General features: G+C 43.4%; 1 protein-coding gene across 1 annotated transcript; it reads left to right on the forward strand.

Annotated features, from left to right (window-relative positions):
• Nucleotides 1-12,445: 12,445 nt before the first annotated feature.
• LOC122411011 (venom metalloproteinase 3-like) lies at nt 12,446-16,060 on the forward strand. Its single transcript, XM_043419525.1, has 13 exons — nt 12,446-12,791; nt 12,858-13,090; nt 13,176-13,271; nt 13,349-13,544; nt 13,657-13,756; nt 13,827-13,971; nt 14,085-14,239; nt 14,325-14,350; nt 14,442-14,568; nt 14,755-14,895; nt 14,985-15,123; nt 15,332-15,457; nt 15,543-16,060. Exons 2-13 carry the CDS (start codon nt 12,947-12,949, stop codon nt 15,606-15,608), a joined length of 1,461 nt encoding a protein of 486 aa, XP_043275460.1. The 5' UTR covers nt 12,446-12,791; nt 12,858-12,946; the 3' UTR covers nt 15,609-16,060.
• The last annotated feature ends 6,070 nt before the right edge of the window (nt 16,061-22,130 follow it).

Genomic DNA, 22,130 nt, shown 5'->3' on the forward strand with positions numbered 1-22,130 from the left:
TGCAGACGATTAAATGTGTCTCCTATACACACAATGCGGTTTAAATTTTAAGGCTCGCAGCAAGTGAAAATTTATTATTATTTTATTCTTTCTATTATTATTTTATTATTATTATTATTATTATTATTAGTATACGATAGTGAATCAATGCTTTGTATAATAATGTCTGTATAGCAAAAGTTACTATATGGAAGAATATATTATACTAAATTTACATCCAACAGTTCGCTGTAATACGAATGTCGTTATTTCAGTGTTTATTTCAATTGATTTTCGCCTCATTCTCAAAACTCCCCAATTCCTTCGTTTCCTCAATCGTTAATTTTAATATTCGAAATGATAAATAGTAACACGAGAGCCTCGCATATTTCGCAGTGGAAAGCTATTAACGAGCATTTTATCGTTCCGATACAACAACAACGATAATGCAATGGCAGGCCCATACACATGGAAAACAAGTTTTACAAGCGAAGAAGAGTGTGTGAAATTCGTGGCGTTTATACATGATGAAAAGCAGCGGAGAGTAGGCGAACGCGAAGCGTGACAGACCCCGAGAGACTTAATCGCATTTGCTTATTTCCGCTGTTGCGCGACGCAGGGGGAATACGAGGAAAGGATACGAAAAAGGGGTTTTTCGCCTTCGGCATTACAGCAATTATGCGGCGAAGAGAGCAGAGCGAGTGAGCGAGAACGAGAAGGGGTTATTTTATTCCTATTAGGGTAAAACGGGTAGTCCAACGGCTTACCCCCAATTACGTGAAATTAATTTGGGGCCCATTAGCGGTCAAGCGCTATTATATACCGACATTCGTCTGTCCATGTGTGCGCGTGTGTGTGTGTCTCTCTCTCTCTCTCTCTGTGTGTGTGTAACAGTGTCAGTTTTTTGTGGTGATGCTAAAACGCACTACAGGACGATTGTCTAGTGCTGGCGAAACCACCGAACCAAAACACTCTTCTCATACATTCGTAAAGCCTGTACACATTTGGAAAATACACGCTTTCACGTAATTCCTCGTATTATGTGCTCTCGATTAAACGTTAACCATACAAAACTCGTTTTGACGTTCGGCAAATATTCACGGGTCATCAATGTATATTCCATTTGACAAAAGCCGGATAAACTTGAAATGCTGTTTCCAAATTAGAAGGCTTATTGACGAGGGAAATGAAGCTCCTTCGGGCTCTTGGGAACAAACGATCATTTCAGACCGAATAATCCTTTTTCGTCATTACACACAAACACAAGTAGATTTATAAAAGTTGCTCGAGTCCTCGACCGCCGGACTGAATCGTTGGTTACTTCGAGTCGTACGATGACTCGGGATTTTAACTCACCGCCGCGCTGATCCATTAGCCGGGTCGAGAGCCCCGAAAAATAAGGCTCCCTCGTTACCCACGATCCCAACGCCACTTGGATCATTTTGCAGAGATTCGGCCATTCCGCCAGCCTGAGATGAAGTGCAAAAGGGTTTTTGCACGCTCAATATATTCGCATGCGCGAGATCTCTTTAGCACGAATACGGAAGGTGCGCGAAGACCCTGCTCGAGCACGAAAAAAGGGTCCTCGGAGGATGTGGTTGGGTCTGTGGCTAGATCGAGCTTTTGCCAGGCTTCTGGCCTGGACATCCTGAAACTCAAGGCACAACGCCACCCATGGCTCTCAAAGTTTGCACACTCGTGCGTACAGAGAGACTCCGGAAGAAGAGAGAGGCCGATACGCGACGGAGGTTCCCGAAACGCGATCGCGTTGAGCGCGGCATCCTGCTGCACGGCTTTGCTTTAATAACTCTCGTCTATCTTCGCCACCGCTTCGATTCGCAATTTGTTTCGAGGGGATGGAATCCGCAAGTGCGAGGAAAGGAAATCAGCGGTTCGTCGGGGCTCTCGTTCTCCTCGAAAACCGCGCGGCCACGTCCGTGCAACCGCTACTTTACACATCGAGTCCCGATTATTTGCGAAACTAAAGTAAATGAAAAATATTTTTTTTCAAGGTATCCAGCCAGGAAGCATCGTCCCTCGATTTTATTTCAAATCTTCACAAACGTCACATCCGAAAATCCAGCCTCCATTTACTACGAATAACGAACGAACCTAAACGCCCCGTAAACGCCGCTGCGATTTTACTCTGTGAATAGAGTCATCGGACATACTCAAAATAAAGGGATTCGAGACGCGAGGATGTTGAAAAAAAAACACGAAATGAAACGAAGTTAAATAAAAGACAAGAAACGAAGGGAAGAAGGTGTGCAGCGATTAAGAGCGTATAATGCGTCCAAAAGGCACCTGCTTTTCTCGTCTGTACAACACTGCTGTGTGTCTGAGTGCCTCTGTGCACGTACATACCTCCCTATCTCATTCTCATCGAAGTGTTTTCGTGCTTATATTTAATAGGGCATCAAGACCGCGCGAGAGACAGACAGAGGTACAGAGGGACTGTGAGTCCGAGCGATGCTATCTCACTCCCTGAGACCAGCGGACCACTTACATCGTTAATTGCTCCAACTTCCGGCATCGCAACGTGCTGCGCGCGCGGGCGAGTTTGTACCTTCGCGTGTGCGCAATGCGAACACGCATCGTGTTTTTCACCTTCTCCGGACTCGCGTACACCGCGCCAAATCCCATTGTCCTCTGCGGATTTTGTTTCTTTTTTTTTTGTCCTTTTCACTTTTAATCAAAACTCGTTCTACAATTATTTCACGTTGCATTCGATCCCGTGCGCGCAGCTCGGGACCGAAACATATGGCTCGAAACTCGGATTTATTAGTCATGAAATTCGAGTTCCTGGAAAGATTACGATCAAAATATCCACCCCGCTCGACCAGCTTGCTTTGGAAATAGGCTTTCGTGCACTTTCTGCGACTCTTTTGAACCCCGAATTTTTTAAAACTTCAGTACTTTCGAACAACTGCCTTCGATATTTTTAGAGCCTCGTAAAAGTTTTCAGTCGATTCTAGCTATTTTCTATGGTCGTTTATCTCCGGAGGATGACAAAATAAAATAAAAACCAATATAAACATCATAAAGGTTATATTTTTAAATCACTTTTCATAAAGTAAGCTCGGGACGCGTGAATTAGCTGTTCATTGTCATCGCTTTTCCACGATTCTGATTGATTCTGCTTGAAACACGACCATTGTCAAAATGACAGCTTGGAATTCAAAGCATCTTTGACATTTTGTCGACATCGTTTTGCTCGATTCGTATAAATTATAAAATTGGTCTAAATTTTTTGACAAACTCGCTAAAAATATAGAATTTCATCATTTTTTCAGGTTTTTATAGGTTCATATGGAATGAAAATATATAAAAGTATGGAAAAAAAATTAGAATTTTCGTTTCAGAGAATAATTACGATCTCCGCATCGTACACGAGAAATTTCGACAATCAGACTTTGCGCATAAACCATGTACAAGATAGTATTTCTCACATTAAAAAAATGTTTCTATACTTTTGAAATATCCTTGAATCTATACCGAAAAGTTCGCCATGTTGAGTTATTTCCATCTACCCTAAAAACATTCCCGCGAAAACAATAGATTTTTTTGACTTTCTAAAGCAGGACCCTCCCTTAAATCGTTATAAATATAAATGAAGAAAATATAAAATGAATCAAAGTTCAAGTACAAAATGTGAAATTATATAAGCATAAAATTTAGGAAAATCGATAAATACACACGCCAGTGGTCAAGAGTCACTTCGAAAGGATTGAACTCACTCGTAATTTAGGATTCACAGAGGTTATTCAAACTCGAATTAGAACCGACAGAGAATGAAAAAAATAAGGAGCATTTAGGGGAAAATTACTACCGTGTAACACGCTGTAAAACGATATGGGTGTAAGAGAGCGGTGCTCCGTGAGGATTTTGAACAGGTCGATTTTATGCCATTTGCGTAAATGTACAACACGATATCGTGCTGGTTAATTTGCATGTTGGATACATCGGTGCGGTTGTAACGAGGCGAGAAGCGCTCGGCGAGAGTGCTGATGGTTAACCCAGCACACGGTCATCGATATGTGTAATCGATGGCGATACTCGACGATTATCCATGCAACTTTACTTGTGGAATGAGCGCGATGCACACACACACACACACACACACACACACACACACACACACACACACACACACACACAGAGGCTCTTTGAGCGATTATACCGTATGCAAACGGGGTGTCCTGGATCTGAATATTCAAATGCTACAATTTTCAACATAGAACAATTGAAAAGAGATTTTATTCTGAAAATTGTTCCTTTCAAGGTCGTTTGGTGTATGGAAATACGGGCGGGTTACGGGGGAAAAAAATCGCTGAAACTTGAATTGGAGATCGAGAAAAGAGCGAAAAAGTTGGTAGAAAAATGAAAAGCCGGATTAAAAATAGTGGAGAAAGATTGAAAAAATGTTGATGCAAATTCCGAAAAGTTTGTCATAGCTCAAGACTAATGGACGGTCAAAAAGTGGATTCGCTTTTTTTTTTTTTTTTGGAGTTTCGATGAATCGTTCGATATTGTGGGGATTTCTGATTCATGCCGAAAGTCGAATTCCGAGCACCGTTTATATACATCGGAACGGGTGTCGATCGGCAATGGCTCGGGGCGAGAACAGTCGCGTTCGCGGCGGCTCGTCGGCCTCGCGATGACAAATGATTCGTTCTCTCTTTCTCTCCTTTCCTGTCATCATAGAAGATACGAAAGTTGGTTGGGTTCAGCGACTGTCAACCGGTCAATCCGCTCGAGGCGGGATATTGTAGGATGAGTGAAAAGAGAAAAAAATTGAATGACACGCAAGCGGAGGCACGCGTTTATGGAGTGTTTTGTCGACGTTTTCGAACGGCTTGGAAGGCTATTTAACGATCGTAATTAGTCGCGAAGTTAATCATTTTTACGGCGTTTGTATTGTAATCCGAGCGTAGCTCTCGTCAGCATAATTGAGTGCATGTACGCATTCATTTTTCATGGATATCGATGCTCGGAGCAATCAATATACGATAAAAACAGGCAAAGAGAATGAAGAGCGAGAGAGAGAGAGAGAGAGGGGAGCCAATTACCGATGCTAATGAATGTTTAATTAGCTCTCGTCATCGCGGTAATGCGTGCACATAACGCGTGTGTCTAATGGGCTCGGTAAAATAATTTCACATGGCAAAAACGTAAGAGCTTTTCGGTATTTCGCTTAATCGTGCTCGCTGACAAAGTGACAAGAGTTTTTGGAATCAAACACGTGTTGCGTCTTTACAAATCTCTCGTGCCATTAAAACATTAAATTCTTTAACTTCGGTCTGATTATTCATCAATTTAGCCTCGCCGCTGCTCTCGGACTTTCCATCATTCCGTTAGTTCGCGCACACGGCATGTCAGAGGAGCTGGCATGACGCGAGGGAATTCCACCCGAGCGTCTCTCGCCTTAATGAATAACCGTGATCGAGATAGCTGACGAATGTTTAGCCAACAGTTACCGGCGAGCTCGTGCTGAGCCGTACAAATGCTCCTCGCTCCGTGTCACCCTCGAATTCGCACCCTTGTTTTTTCGGACGACTCATATTTTTCTCACGCGGGAAGAGGCCGCACAACGATCCCGGCGTACTTTTCGGCCGCGCACCTCAAATTTCCTCCCGAGTCGCGATAAAGCATCGCGTTTACACGAGCTCGTGTGAAAGGCCCGGCGAGGTGTCCTCTCCATTTCGTGGCGGGAGAGCGCGCGCACATGTCGGCACAATTTAAATATTCTAATTATAAATAGACGGATCTTAATCTCTGGCTGGGGCGGCTCGCCCCGCCAGAGATGAGTCGACCAAGTTTACTCCGTTTAACGGCTCTTACGCGCGAGCGAACGAGCATATGCTCCCTTTACACGAGCATTTATGTACTCAAGCGTTATTATTCGTTGTTATAAGCCCGCCGGAGATTCGCGGTTAACGTTACTTCCACTCCGGACACGTATGCACCGCGTATTCCGTGTTAAATCGACCGGGCTCGAGCCATTCGTTACTTTTACCCTTCCAATTACGGAGCTTACGACCGAATGAGAAAGCCATTAATCGTAGACGAAATTCTCTCGGGCCAGCGATATTTCAATCGCACGAAGCGAGATTCTTATCGAAAAACAAACTTATCACGAGATCATTGCGCAGGAAGAACACTCGATTAAATTCTCCATCGTTTTTCATAAAGCGACGATCGTCGAAGCATTTTCGGCGCCTCCACCGCGAAGGCACGTCCGTAATCACGAGCTGCGAGCTGTGACAATTTAGTCTATATCCCATGTAAAGCGGAGGCTTAATGAGTTTCTCGAAAATAATGAGTTCGTTAAGTCGCTCATTATCTGCGTGTGGCTGTAAACATCCATAAATATGGAAATTAGTGGTCCGATTACCGCTAGATAATCGAAGAAACAATAAAAAAAGTGCGTCCATTATTATCGTCGAGGCAGGAGGAGACGGCCGAGCAGAGAGGCGCACGATAATATCTATTATTCCATCGCGTATCGTAATTTAATGACTCGAAAGTAAAATGAGCCGTAGAAAAGGCTGAACGAGCTGGCCGATGAGCGAGAGAGAGAGAAGAGAGAGAAACCGGTGAGCTCTATGCGCGAAGCGCAACGAAGACCGCGCACTAATGACTGACTTCTGGGAAGTCAAATGACGATCGCTGTCCTCGGCCGCCTCCTCGTCGTCGTCAAACTGCTAAAGTGCATGCACCGAGGTTGCTTTGCATGCATGTGCGCTCCGAGAGAAAACCACCAACTCCATCCCACATTACTTATACCCGCTGTGCGCGAAACCGTGCGCGCCCCAGCGATAATGCGCTCGCGGTAGGTTAAGTGTGTGCTTGTTTCCACCTCGCGGGCCCGCGACTGTCACGAACAATTGATAAAGTAGGTGACAAGTTGTTAAATTACTTCAACGGTCTTCGAGGCGTGGTCAGCATCGCTGATGTTATGGGGCGTGTTGCGATTAGGGGGGATCGAAACTTCCTTGAGCTGGGAACTATCCGTGGACCGAGACGGGAATTTCGCTCTCGTGGAAAGTCGCTTCATATTTCATGGAATCAGAACCTCGTTTCTCCATTTTTTTCGTCTCACGACACTCGCGCCGTCGCGGGTCCAACGTTGACGGCTCTCGGGGACTCTGATTCTCCGAGCCCGGGAAATTCATAGATTTATTGAGAGTCCTCGCAACAGTTTCCGCAAGCCAAAGGGCAGGGACGCTTGTTTCTAGGAACAGGAACGCAAACGCAGTTTTTTTGGATTTTCCAAAGACGAAGAAATCGAGCGCGAGTTTGTGCGAAAACTCTTATTCTAAGGTTGTTGTTTTTGTTTTTGTTTTTTTTTCTTTTTCATTGGCCGCAACAAGAGAAATGAAGAATTAATGAATCGTTGAGCACGAATGAAAAGAAATTTCTCTCGAATGAGCGGAGACTGACGCGGATTATGCGTTCGTCAAAGTCGCGCCGGTCTCCGCGGTTATCGTGGAGAGTGAGACGAAGATGACGCGACAAAAGAAGAGAGAGAAAACATTCTTTGGTAAGATGGATGGATAATCATTTAGGCAAAAGCCATATACAGTGTATAGGTCCCGCGGGGGAAGAACTATTAATTACGACAAAGGGACCGCCGGGGCGCGAGAGCACCCTTATATACTCTCGGGTGCAGCACCATCTGCACAACCGCGCTCCTCGCATTTGCGGCGAGTTTGAAAGAGCGAACGATTAGTTACTGTAACCAAATTATCTTGCGGACAAAATGAGAAGGCTTTTTCCTCGCCCTCTCTCCACTCCTCGCTGCTCTCTTTCTCTCTTCGCTTCACTCTGTAACAGGTGAAACACGATCGTCTCAACTCTGGGCTGGCTAAAATCGCAAAAGTTTTCCCACCGCGCTCCTCTCACTTTGGAGCGGTACAAATGAGGCAGATCCGGAAACTCGAAATCACGCGGGCATTCCAAACGCATTGTTTGCTCGTCGATCCTCGAACGATTCTTCCTGCTTAAAGGTCGTGAAGTTATGAATCGAACGATTCGTTTTTTGGTACTCAGAGGATAATAAATTAGTGAAATTGAATTATTAATAAAATCGATTTTGAGCGTCGATGTCATTGAAAAATGTGGAGGACACCAATCAACGGACCTTGAACCCAATTTTCGTTTTTTTCATGTCTTTGAATACGGTTATCTACGAAGAAAAAATTGATTTCGAAATTGTAGTAACACGCCGCGGCTTCATCAAGAGCCCCGCAAGTAAACACAAACGATCGACATAATGACTGAAAGGTTGGAGGTCATAGATCGAGCTCGTACAGCTTCATTTGCGCGAAGAACACCAAGTGGAAACGTTAATTAACCTGTCGCTGTTAATACTCAATTAATTCACATTGTCCGTACACCTTAATGCGGTGGTGGAAACTTTTGTTCTTTTTTTTTAATCGGTGAATGAACGGAGGGTTTTTAATAGCACTGAAACAGCCGAACGCTCCGGAAAGGAAATATTGGAAAATTTTTTGGAAATATTGGAAATATTGAAAAAAAAAAAAAAAGAAAAGAAATATCGGAGATACTTTTTGAATGTAATCGATAAGTTATTTACATGAAATCATTTAATAGCAAATTTTGGATCATCGGAATGTGAATAATCGAGATTGGCATCATGAAGAATCCTCAAAATTTGATTAATTAAAATTAAAATCATCAAAATATGAATCCTCAAAAATCAAATAATCGAAATTTGAATATCGATAATTCCATATTGAAATAAAATAAATTGAGACGAAAATTCCGGGATTTGAAATTCTACGTAACGGATGATGCTTCCAATTTGATGGGCTCCTCAGAATTTGATGACTTGTGTAATGTTATTGGGTATTCGAGACGACGATGAGGCGAGTTGATTGAGGCTTCCATATATGGGAAGAATGCGAAAGAGTAGCGGGTCGAGGTGGTCGAGAAAGCGAGAAGAAAACAGATCAAGTGCAATGACGAAGAGCAAGTGAATGAAAAACGATCGAGAAAGAAAGTGAGTAAAGAGAGAGAGAGAGAGAGACGATGCATATGAAGACCGAAGCTTTTTTCTCAGCATTGTCATGTCAGACAAGATGATCGTTGCTCATTTGTTGCGTGGCAGGCGGCATCTACGGTGTGAGGTGCAGCACAGAAAGACATTGCTGCTGTGCTTGACCCTTTTTCCTCACCTCTCGTCTCGGTGGCTGCGGTAATTTTGTACGTCAGCGCCGAATATTAATTCGAATTCTTTAGCTTATAATTCGAGAGAGAAGATAAGAAATTATATGCTCACACTTTTTCTGTATATTTTTAGAAAAACAAAACTTTGGTTTTCAAATATTTTCTTTAAAGTGTCCACTAGTCGGGTGACTCCGAACGCGATTTCCAAGTCGACGTCAGCGAACGAATCAATCACGAATTATCTGCTCAGATAATTGGCTCGTGGAAAGACTTCTGCCAAGTTTTTTTTTCGACGAATCAACCGGTTTGCTATCGGTGCAAAGTGAATTTTCCAGTCGAGTTGAGAATTGCGAAGCAGTTTTGCGCCACAGGAAATGAAGGACATTAGGGAAAGGCTGGATAAAGGGCTCGCAATGTCAGAGAAATCGGCATTTATCACTGGAACGAACGGGAATCTTTTTCGGCTCTCGGCGAAAACGTTTTTGTCCAGTAAATAAAATATCTTCGGTAGCAACACTCGCACACAGAGATGCGAATTAAATATCCGAGCGTCCGCAACCGGACGTCCCGTAGCGCGTTCGACTTCGATTTCTCGCTTTGTTCGCGGGGAGACTGTTCTGGAAGACGGGAGGATGAGCGCGGGGCAGACATATTCTTTGGGGACTCCCCGTCGCGGATAAGTGGAATCATTTCAACGATTCGTGATACGTGAATCCCCTCGACCATAGAATTTTATATATTGACTTCTTTCGCCTTCGCTCAGGCTCCTTCTGGAGTTGCGCTTTCTTCTTCCTCCCCAGCCAGCCCAAAATTGCTGTTTCTTTTCTCCCGGACGCAAACATACGCAAATCTAAATAAAACAAAAGAGCGACGAAAGATTTTCGTTGAAGAAACTCCGCAGGAGCTTCAAACGCCCCGGAATCGTTGGAAAATCTCATTGCTAAATCCTCTCCAGAAAAAATACGTGCAAAAGCAAAAAACATCGGATCGAAAGTCGCAAGAAACTTGGGTGAAAAGGCTCTGAAAAACAGCGTTAAAAAGTGTCTTGGAACCGTGAACTTTTCCCAAAGTTTTCATAAATTCCTGCCGTATTATTGCTGGACTCGTGCACGCAGGTCGACGCGAATTTCGAGTACATTTAACCGTCGATGAACGAAGCGAACCGCCGAAACCGGTCACCTCTTCGCCGGCGAATAGCAAAAGAGATGGAAGCGAAATGAGGAATCGTTGATCTCGCATCGATCGTTGCGGTAAAGCGATCTCGAGTCGCCTCTCGCGAAGGAAGGAGCGTGATGTCGTGGCCGTGTCGTTGAGAATGGAAGAGGAGAGGAGAGGGCGCGCAATAATTAAGGCGCTATGTAGTAAATAAGAGTTTCGATGTGTCGGGTTCGAAGTGTACATACGAAGGGGCTCCACACGCACGGCTCTCTGTGACGTTTATTGATGATGGTAGCACTGCCATCTTTTAACTACCGCTCCGCGCGCGCGCTTCGCGCACGATGATGCGAGTGTGAGGAAATATAAAAGAAAAAATGAGAATTTCTGATTGAAGGAGCAGTTGTATGCTTGCATCGGAATATACGAGCGAGTCGCGCACCAACCACACACGTACGGACAAACAATCCATCATGTGCTCGTGTGAGACTCGTATTAGAGTCTAATTTGGCAGCGTGCCGGTTGTTAAATTTAATTACAAAAATAATCGGACAAAAGTTTTTTGCGTTAACGCCGCCGCTGCGCCTCTGCACGGAGCGCATCCACGGTACGTAGCACCTCGAGATGGATTGATTGTTTTTCGTGCTTACAACAAGAGCGATTCCCGAGTGCGTGGAAATGAGGCATTGATGCAAATGATATTTGACTTTTTATTCACTGATTTTAGCATCTCTCGCAAAGACATACGCCGAGTCGGCGAGATTGGAAAGCCGAAAGGAAATATGTAATTTGTCAAACTTGTCAGGAAAGGACGGCTCTCGAAAGAGCCTGCGTCCCAGTCTCGTCGAATGCATGTGCATGTATCTGTAGGATTTTACATATTTTCGGAACTAACGAACCGTATTTAAATCAAAGAAAGTAACACGTTCGCGTTTTATTCACACCGTTGCACCCACAAACTCGTGGCTCAAATACATCGTGAGAAAATCCTGTTCCGACACTTTTTTTCAGCGGATCGTTTCTACTGCGGCTTTTAAGAAAATCACATTTTTATACTAAATCGTGTTGTGCCCGCGAAGAGCGTCACGAAGGGACGAGTTGTCGAGGACGAGTGTTTAAGGGAATAAGAGGATGGATCAGTCGGTATATCGCAACCGTCAGGGCGAGAGAGATAGCTGCAAATTTCGAAATCGAAATTCTTTGACACAGTTCGACAGATTAAAAAAAGGCTCTGTCAGCCTACGCAAAACAATGGCGAAAATCGGCTGACAAAGCCTTTTTTTAATCGGTCAAACTGTGCCGAAGAATTTCGATTTCGAAAATTCCAATGAGGTTATAGTCGACTGATTCATACTCTTAAGGTCAAAAGAGTTGAACTCCAACTCAATACTTTTACAACAAGTTAACAAATAGTTTATTAAAAAAGGTTACAAATCCGAGGTTTATTTGCCTCGAGACCAATCGTTCGAAATTTCGTCAAAGACTGCCGAATTTCGGTTAGTCACTTTTTTTATTGATTCGATCGACTTTTCCCCTCTTCAATGCTAATCTCGATTTATTTCTGGAAGTTTCGATGATGACATCGATGCGATATGCACTTTAGGGGCGTCGATTATTTCCTACTCATTCTAGATTTATACTGAAAACGCTTACTAATTATTGCGCTATTTGATGTGTGCAAATCTAGGGCACAACGATCTGGATAATGCGAAAAGCATGAATACGGAAACGTCAAAGATGATGGTTCAATATAAATTTCGTCATACTTTTGATGAAATTAAAAAATGGAAATAAAATTGTCAAAAATTGGCCAACAGTGCTGTGAAATAGATGAATCCAAGACATTGATCGATTCAATTATTCAGTAAAACTCTTGAAAAATACTCGAAAATTTCCTTAATTTACATTTCATATTCGATATCGTAGCGAAGGTGATAAATTACTCTTCAAAGTATGCTTGACACTTGTGTCACTTCGAGCGCCGAGTGTTCCTGGTAGAACAGAGAAAATGACGTCAGTTCGTACCAATCCCGAAATTCCGTTCGTAGATAAAACACCGCAAAAGTGTGAACTTGAATAAGTTGTCAATAGACGTTACGTTATCAAATGACGATATCGAGCCAACGGATGTCAAATAGTCAGAATATATATAAGCACAAGAATTGTGAAAATTCGTCAATTGGAATTCCATTTTGAATTCAACTACAAGTCCGAGCATGTATCAGCAGTGGGTGATTGTTTTTTGCCTGGTAATTCTGGGCCCTTTTGCCTGCTACGGAAAGGTAAAAGCATCGATTATTGATTAACCAGAAACCATCTCCTCAGAGAGCCGTTTAAAGTACCAACAGAAAGTTTCTAGATTAAAGGTTGAAGAAACGAAAGAAAATTCATCGTTTAAACGTATTTTCAGGTGCTCGCCGTTGACGATCCGATATTGAAGGCCTTCAACGTGGAGCCCGAAGCTGGTAAATAATTTTCAGTGATCTCGGAAACACGAATAAAATAAATATTTCATAAAATCTATTGGACAGTGCTGGGACATGAGCTAGTAAAAATCGATTTGATCGGACACAAGCATAAGAGATCCGCGGCCGGTAGCCAAGAACTAAGCGGCACTCGAATGAAGTTCCGAGCCTTCGACGAAAACTTCGATCTCTGGCTTCATCCTAGAGATTCACTGCTTGCCTCGGTCGAGACACCCGTTTACTTTGCTTACGATAACATCATCGCACCTGGCAGAGTCTCTTACGCTCTTCTACCAGAGGTAAGTTTTTCATATGAAACTTGGAAAGAAGAAAACGAGTAAATGGAAAAAAATACGAAAAATTTGATCCCTGTGTGTGGTGCAGGCGATGAAGAGTATCGGCCAGCTCTACGAGGACCGGAATCACAGCGCTTCCATCGTTGTGAGCTCCAACGAGCACCATGACGGTGGGCCCAAAATTGTGAGCATTATTCGGAGAAAAAAATCGGGCAATTAGGAGCATCCAAATTAAAAAAAAAAAAACATTTTTTTCTTCAGACTGGCAACATTGTGATGGGTCCAAACACTTCAGCTCTCGTAATCCGACCTCTGTCGCTGAGTGAAGCTGTTACGGATCACGTAAGCAAGTATTTTCCAAAATATGGCGCCAACTTTAAAGCTTACCCGAACATGCAATACGATCACGTGATCTACAGGATCACCCGCGTTTCCTGGAATTTCGGCGTCGGCGGGCGTAAGTAAATTTCAAAAGAATCAAAATCGCTTCTCCAGGATTGATTTTTTCGTTTGGACAATCGAGAGAATTCAAATATTGGACGGAAATTCAATGGCAATTTTTTTTGCAGCCTTCATCGATGATCCGATCAACATCGAAATGGTAGCGCCGGTTCCAACTCTTTATCCGAAACTGTTCCTCCAATTCGATCATACTTATTGGAATGCTAAGTAAATTTTGTGCTGGTATGAACGAATTAAGACTCATTGAAGCAGAAACGATAAAGCAACGTTTAAACAGCTTTTTAGACAATCAAAGCGACGAGTCCAAGATGATAAGTGTGCTGGAATACGCGTTGGTATTTTGGAACGGCGTGGATCTTTACTATCGTCGTTTTGAGAATCCGAGCATCAGGATACACATTGCCGCAATCGCCATAGCCACTGTGAGTTGAAAAACATATGTTCCATATACAGAAACGTAATTCTACACTTGAATGCTGCCAAGTTCAATGAACCTTCGTCGAACGAGTCTCTTCAAACCTGGCACGATTTTTAGACACCAGCCGCCACACCGTACATCTTGAAATCTTGGGTTCCAAGTCTCAGAGCCTATCATAGTGACGTTGCACTCGACGAGTCGTCATTATTTTATTATGATGTAAAGGATCAGATTCCATTGAGCATGTACAACATTGCCGTCACAATGACCAAGTACGCAGCACGAAATTTTCTCGTTCGATCATATGATTGTGTCAACAAATCATTACTGACTGAATTTATTTTTGAAATTTGACAGGTTCCCGTTGGTGGGGAAAGTGGATGGTAAAAATTTGCTTATTTTCTTGAATATTTGACATGCAGGTATTCTAATTTTATTAGCGATTTAAATGGAGTCCGGTTCGATGGTTTCTAGGGATAGCGATGAATGAGGCGATATGCAGCAACCCTGAGGATGACGGTAAACAAAGGGCGGTCGCTCTGATTAGCGATAATGGTGCATTTGGCAGTCTTAAAGTCGCAGCTCACGAAGTAGGCCACGTGTAAGTACACAAAAAAGGCAAAACGGAAATAAAAAGTTCAAATTTTCAGACTTCGACCATTTTGACGAACTGCCAACACGGTTTTCTATTGAATTATCGAAAATGTTACATTGTGGCTAATATTTCGTTAGCGCAAGTGCCAAAATTATTTCGCAAGCATTTACCTCAACGTTTTTCGGTTTATAGAATGGGCTTATCTCACGATGGTGACAAGAATTTTGCATGCAATAGCGGACAAGGCTTCGTTATGTCACAGGAAACCACTGTCGAGAAAAACTCGTCGTTTTTCTCAGCGTGCTCATTCATAGAATTCAACAAAATATTGCTGTATGCATCTGTTTATACAAAAATTTATAATTCATCGTCAAAATTACGTACTCGCGGTGGTTCTGTAATTTTTATTTTTCTCGTCACAGAGCACGGAAGCTGGAATGCTTGTACAACCAACCAAAAACAATGGCTGAAAATTTCCGAGTGCCTTTGCCCGGCCAAGAGCTAAGTCTGGATGAACAATGCCAAAGGCTGGGTTATAAAGAAGCCTGTAAAAACTCGAGGGTAAATATTGAACACATGAATTTTTCGGTACCGGGAACAATGGAAACGTGCCATCGAAGTTTTTAGCGATCGAAAACGTCTGACGTTTCGAAATTTCGAGTTTTGCTTATTAATTCTATTGACAAGCAGGATTTTAATAAAAGCGCTGCTTTCAATCATTTTGCATTCAAACGTTTTTCGTGTGACTCAAAGATTCACCAACTTTCAGTACGACCCTTGCGTCCGATTGGATTGCACGACCCTTAGAATCGGATCCTATGAACATTGCCGCTTAGCTTATCATTCCGCAGCACCAGGCTCCCTTTGTGGAAAGAAAAACGACACGGAACCTCGGGTAAGTACGACCAACGCTCTGTCTCAGATGCTCTTAAACGATCAACATTGCTCTCAACAATGCGCATTCTTGATTTTTTTCATAGTTTTGCTTCGAGGGCAGCTGCGTCAGCTCCGATGAGTGGTACGAAAAAAATGGAAAGAATGACTAAGAATTTTCGCTCTGCCAATGATTCTACGTGGACTCGGATTCACCGGACTTAATCATATTTCACAGACTCAGAGACAAAGTGCAATATTTTGCACTTTATATAGCTAAAAGCGTTTGTCTTGACTCAAAAAGAGAAATGATTTTTATTTAAATCGCTTGTGAATGCAAGAACTATACAGAAAAATATTTTCTCAATGTATTTTCTTCAATTTTTTTGAATTTACGAGTAACAGATAACTTATGAGATAGATAATCAAAATGTCGAGCTTATAGATTCTATGAACATCGGAACACTGAGAAGAAATGAAGAGTTTGCTTCATTAAACTGCAATGTTTTTGGAGAGAGTGAATCTGCAGTTTGATAGAAAACTATTTTATTCGTTCATCCATGCTTAACCTTCTAGTCGAGTGTGTAACGAGTTGTTTTGAATAAAAAGAAAACATTTTATTTTAGAAGAAGTTGAATGTCAGCTTGAATGACGAAAATACGTATCGATTGAAATTATCTCCTGATTCTTCAATATCCGGAAGTTAAGGATGTTCAAGCGTATCTTATGGAGAATTCATTTTCCAACTTAGCACAATAAAATTTTTTAAGATGACTCCCCGTCTCGAAATTGAGATATTTATTGTTGAAGTTCCCAATTTTTTGAAAGCTTTCGCAAGAGTTCATGAAGAATAATTCATTATTTTCTCATCGTTCACCCTCTTTTCACCTCTCTTTCGTTGTTCCAATGACTTTTTTCTCAGTAGGCGAGAAATATAATAGTTTGAGTCGATGATTATATTATAACAGTTGAGTGAAACGAAATTATAAGCGTTGGAGCAGGGCAGACGCATGGATCATTCACACCAAAGCATTCGTTCGGTCTGTTACTTCATACATAAAGTCAAACAACATAGACAAGTTCATAAATGTAAGAATAAAATTATGAGCGTATCCATGTAAAAGCGTTCAGCATGTTTTTCCAACTGGAACGAGGCGTGAGTCGAGGATAGAAAATTCTCGAGTGGTATTGTGCAACATAATTACTCGAGTTAACGAATTACATTGTGAAATGCGTATCGGTCCGTGGAGCGAGTACGCGCGGAGTATTTTGTATTATCGTTAAGCATTTTCTCCATTAAATTGTATGCAGTTTGTCTTAGTATTTACCGATCAACGGTTAACGATTGAGAGACGCAAAATTTCATTCCCAATTTCACGGCTCGAGTGCTCGTAACGCTAATCGATTTACTGGCTCACATTATACTTCGAACGAGAAAACTACTCAATTTCCCGACCAGACATACGTGAAACGTGCTTCATGATTTTTTCGACACTTTTTTTTTCCACCACCTCGCGATATCCGATCATGCGAAACGAGGAAAAATCCATTCGATTTATGTGGAAATGGAACGGTCATCGAAGTTAATGATTTGCCGATTGTACATCGAAAGGCAAAAAGGAAGAGAAAGAGAAGCGTATTAACAGCCGGATCGTACAGTGGGGGTTAAAGTCAGTAATCCTGCTGCTGTGTAGTGCTACAAACAATTCGACTTAAATCCAATTAAGCTAAACCGGATGGTTGCAACAGTAAAATAACACAATTCTCCCCCCCACCCTCTCTTTCTCTCTTCGTCTCCCTTTCCAAACCCATCTTCGTTGCTCGCTCTTCACAGGGTGCAATACAAGGTTCAGACAACTTGAGAGCGCGGGGGTAGCGCTCGAAAGTCCAAGCACCACGCCCTCTCGTGCTCGTAGGGTTGTCCGCGCAATGTCTTTTGTTTCGTGGTTCATTTGTCTCCCCTCTCTTTCTCTCTTGCTCTTCGCTTTCAATGGTTACTTCGAAATCTCAGTGGCTCTATTCCTCGTTCTCTCTCTCTCTTTCTCGCTTCTCTGCATGTTCGGCCACCCTCGCTCTCTCACTTTCTCCTTCCATCTCTGTTGCTCGCTATGATCGGTTGACCAGGCAAAAGAGCGAGGCTCGCAGTAGCACAGCGCACGCTGCTTTCGAGTCGGACCATAAAACGATAAATTAAGCCGGTAGTGGCGACCGTAAAGGCATCATTCTCGGCGCACCGCACATTATTACCGATCGCCGTTGCTACACTCTTGGGCTATTCGCAGCCGATCCATCTACTGCTACTCTGTTTGCAAACCAGCCCTCCTTTTATACTCCACCATCGACGCAGTCACACACCCCGATGTATTCGCTTTTTGTACAAATATATATGCATTTATGTGTATTGAAAACTCGACGTTTCCATCCACTACTTCCGAAGATGTCACCCGCGGCAGGGCAGTTATACGACACGGCTTTTTGTCTCGGTCACGAGTTATATGCCACGTCGTAAATTTAAAACCCTCATCGCCCTCAGTGCGTCCTCGGATTTACGTTAGGTAACGAGCTACACCGCAAACTCAAGCTCCACGACTCTTCAAACAACTTGAACTGGGTATTACATGAATTGTGGTTTCCTGCACATTCGATACCAAATATTTTCCTACAAAGGGACCTAAACACTGTTCGGTTCGACGGCTAAACATTCTTCGCGTCCCTTTTTTCGTTGTTATGGCTCCTTCGAGTGAATAAACAAATGGGACGTTTCCGCGGGCTTCTGCTCGCTCTGATTCTCAGCTTTGACATTTTCCAATCGTTCTTATATCACGATCTTACGGTAATTATTGGGAAACGAATCTTTCCTGTTTCAGAGTTTCTTGGCTGACGGGGACTTTGACTTTGAATCCACTAACTTCCCATGAAAAGAGTGCTTCGGTTGATCATTGCTCGGCAGTGAAAACCGAGTGGCCTAGAAATCATTAAAAAAAGTATTAAAAAATGGCAATATTCGTGTCATTTTCTCCAGATTCGGGACCACAGAATTTTGGATTGTATAAAATAATTTCATACGCGATCAGGCTCATATTTGTCAGGGTCGAAAAATAGGAGGAAACTGCAATTTCGTTGTAATTCGGCAGACACTGGTTCGTGGTTAATGCGATACAATTGACAGATCGAAAGTTGCTTAAACGCTTTTTTTTCTGTTGAAAGTAAATCTGCCGACAAACAACTGTGATTTCAACGGACTAGAGTCGGATGCTGCGCCATAGGACGTTCGTTCCGAGGACTGCTGCGAACGAGTCGCTGGCAAAACAACCTACAATAACAACGACGACGATTCCGGTCACTTTATTTCGTGCGATTTCATTTCTCCCTTTCGCGAAGGAGGAATTCGACGTTATAAATATGAGTAGCATTTTTCGTGCTCTGTTTTGGAGCCTCCTCACAAATGACGGTGATAATCCTGGCTTTTGGGTTTGTGCTGCATCGACTGATTATAGACCGCTTCGGCCGCACTACGACGAATCCCTTCGCTCTTCTGCCCTTTTTTTCTTATCGCAGCACTCCCCGTCTCGGCGTCGTTCATCCCGTGGAATTAACTCTACTCGAGGAAAGTCTTTCTTTCAGGCACTTTCCCACCGAATTCAGCGACAAAATCACTCCGGAACGATACCGCGGTTCTTTTGATTAAAATCGACGTACGCGGAAACCGTCGAATGTCAACGGAAAGATTTCGAAAATGCAATTTCTTTCCTTCCCTGCAAAAGGTCGAAATCAAGCTGCGAACCGAAAACTCGCGATGTTCCTTTCGAATGGTTTTCCGCTGCTTGTAGTCAGGTGGATAATCCCAAGAGCTGCGCCTCGATCGGCCTATAATTTGGAAGGTAAAACTCGCCGTAAATCGAACATTACGACTCGCTCGTCCGCGAGGAGTGGGGCAGCTGCTGCAAGACGAATTTGTGGGTGCCACTGACAGAAAATAACGGATCGGTCGTTGTATAGACTTACGAAAAGCTTGGCCACAAATAATTTTGTAGCTCGTTGTATTGAGCCTGGTAAATGCTCGGAGGTGAGCACGAGGTTAATTTGGAATTTCAATTTTACGTCGAATCAGGGAATCTTCGGGGCAGCTGGTCTTGTGTAGCTCCAATTTGTGTGCACGGGTGCGTTCGCTCGCGCGACGAAAGCCCAATTACCCGGGGTTGTACACGGGGAAAGCTACACCTATATAAGAACGATATAATTTTTAGTGTAGAAAGTGTTCTTCGTGCATGTGAACTCCGAGTATGTAGGAAGCTTAAAGGGAGGCGCGCCGGTAATGAATTGTGTTTCATTTCAGTTGCTTTGAAACGTGTAATTTCGGCTCTCTCGCAGTGGCTAATTAGCCGAGGACATCTGTGTGCGCAGAGGCTCTCAAATATTAAACGCATAACGAGTTACAAAACAATTTAATCGTTCCGAAGATAAATAATTGCGGTTCCTCCGAATTTTTGGAAACATTACGCGGCCACTAATCGCCCGGGACATTCAATTCCACGATGAGTTTATTCCCAAAGTTAAAGACGTAAGAAATTTTCCATTAATTCATTAGATTTTCATCGCGTTGTACATTCATATTTATAGCTCAGTTACGTGCGCGTCCCTGTTCAATGGGGCCCGCGTGTGTGTCGACGCGATACACTTTTTCTTCGCTCTCGCAATCTCACTGACAACAATCCTCGGAATCGCAATGACGCGGAACGCATTTCTTTCTCCATTTATCGACAAGAAATCTAACCGCCAAAGAATAAGGAACTCGCAACTAACTGGGCGTGTGACAGTTTAACAGTTTTCAGCTCGTGTCTCGAAAGGCGGCTTGGAAACCTTCCGGGCGGGATTTTGCACAGGAAGTTTTCCATTCCAGTAGCTCCAGGAAATGATGAGGCTCAGCGCACCTCGAATTTTTTTGGCTGCCCAACTAGCCAAGAATTTTCTCAATTTTGTCTCGACCCTTCTCATCTGGAGGCGAAGAATCCAAAAACTCGAAACCGGACGATTTTCACTCACTCTCGATCCTCGAATCAGCCGCAGTCGAACTCGGCTCATCAAGAAATGTAATTGTCACAAACAACTCGGAGCGAGCAGCGTAAAAAATGTTCGTGCTCCGGATTCTCCGTATCGAGACCCCCAAAGCGTGATTTCGTTTAAATACTTCATACTGAAACTAGAAAATTCGAAAGAACAGTAAAATCGACATTTTGCAGTGCTCGGTACTGGTAAAATGTTAGGAAGATTAAAATAATCGTGCGAGGTTGAAAAGTGAGACTGGAAAGCGTAGGCGAGGGGACGAGACAGAAGTGTAAAGGGTTTATAAGCTTCGTGACAAATTGGTGACCGTTATAGTCGGGTCCCTAGCGGTGTATACACATGCGAATGGCCGGTCGGAAAAGGAGCCGAGCGCGGGAGAGGGGAGGAGAATTAGAGAAGACATCCGAGGGCGTTTTTGAGGACACCAGAGGAGGCCTTTAGAATCTGAAATTTGCAATCCTTTATTTAGTCAACAAGGTGGGATCCACCCGTCTCTGTTGGGCCGCAGTCCCGTTCGCGTCGCTCTCTCTTCCCTTTTAGTTGTCCTCGTCAATTGCTCGCCACCTCCGCAGGCGACAATTTTCCTCCGGCTCCATTAGCGTTGCCTCTTTGCTAATGTATCCCCTCTGCTCGGGCAGAGCGAGCCCCGAGGCATCTATTAGCGTCGGCAGGGCTCATTTGCATCGTTTTCTTGGCCCGAACTCGGCGCGATGGATTCTTTGCTCCCTGGGACGAAATGCTATCGCGATTTTACGAGGCTCCGGAGACTTTTCCTGCGCGGCGCGGTCGAATTGCGATTCGCAACGGTGCTTCCGCGGCCGGGCCCGACGACGCGCGTTTCTCGACGTTCTCCACGCCAATTTGTACCGACGTTCTATACACTCGCTTGTATACATATTTCTCACGCATTAGCGACAGCAAAACCGCATAATGCACGTCGCTTTCTCGCCTTCCACCGCAAAATAATAACTAATGTAATAAACGAGTGACGATGACTCGACTCGTCGACGCTGTTGCTGCTGCACTCGCCGCAGTTTATTCCTTTCTCCGGAAAACGAGAATTGAAAAGTAACGTTTGCTCCCTCTTTCGTCCGGTGTCTTGCCGCGCCTCGCGCCTACCGCAATAAATTTTCAACGCGTACTTTACCATCCTTTCAAACGTTTATGCTCTTTCCAACTGGACATTCAAACTATTTCCCCAAATTTATATCATCGTCTCTCAATTCATTTTGCGATTGAGCATTCGTCGTTGCCAGTATAGAGATGTTACGAAGCAATTTCGAAACGTTTAATGGATTATTTAGTCACAAAAATACCCACTTTGTATCCGCTCTCCACGCGTCCTCGTTTGTTTTCACGTCCATAAATTCATGAGGAACACCATTATTTTTCAATCTATCGTAATCGAGCCATTTTTCTAACCGTTCGAATACACACTCGAAGCCCATTTTTTTGAGCCTGTTAACCGGCCTCTTATACATTATGCTAATATTCTAATCGTTCGAGACACCTCGACACTTCTCACAAACATAGCTCCGAGGCACTCTCCATAAATACAGCTATAACCGGGGAGCCCGTTGCGAACGCGAGTAGGATCATCGGCTCGCGTCTCGTCTCGTACCACGACAGCC

The sequence above is a fragment of the Venturia canescens genome, chromosome 5, assembly GCF_019457755.1.
Source record: "Venturia canescens isolate UGA chromosome 5, ASM1945775v1, whole genome shotgun sequence".
NCBI classification, from domain to species: domain Eukaryota; kingdom Metazoa; phylum Arthropoda; class Insecta; order Hymenoptera; family Ichneumonidae; genus Venturia; species Venturia canescens.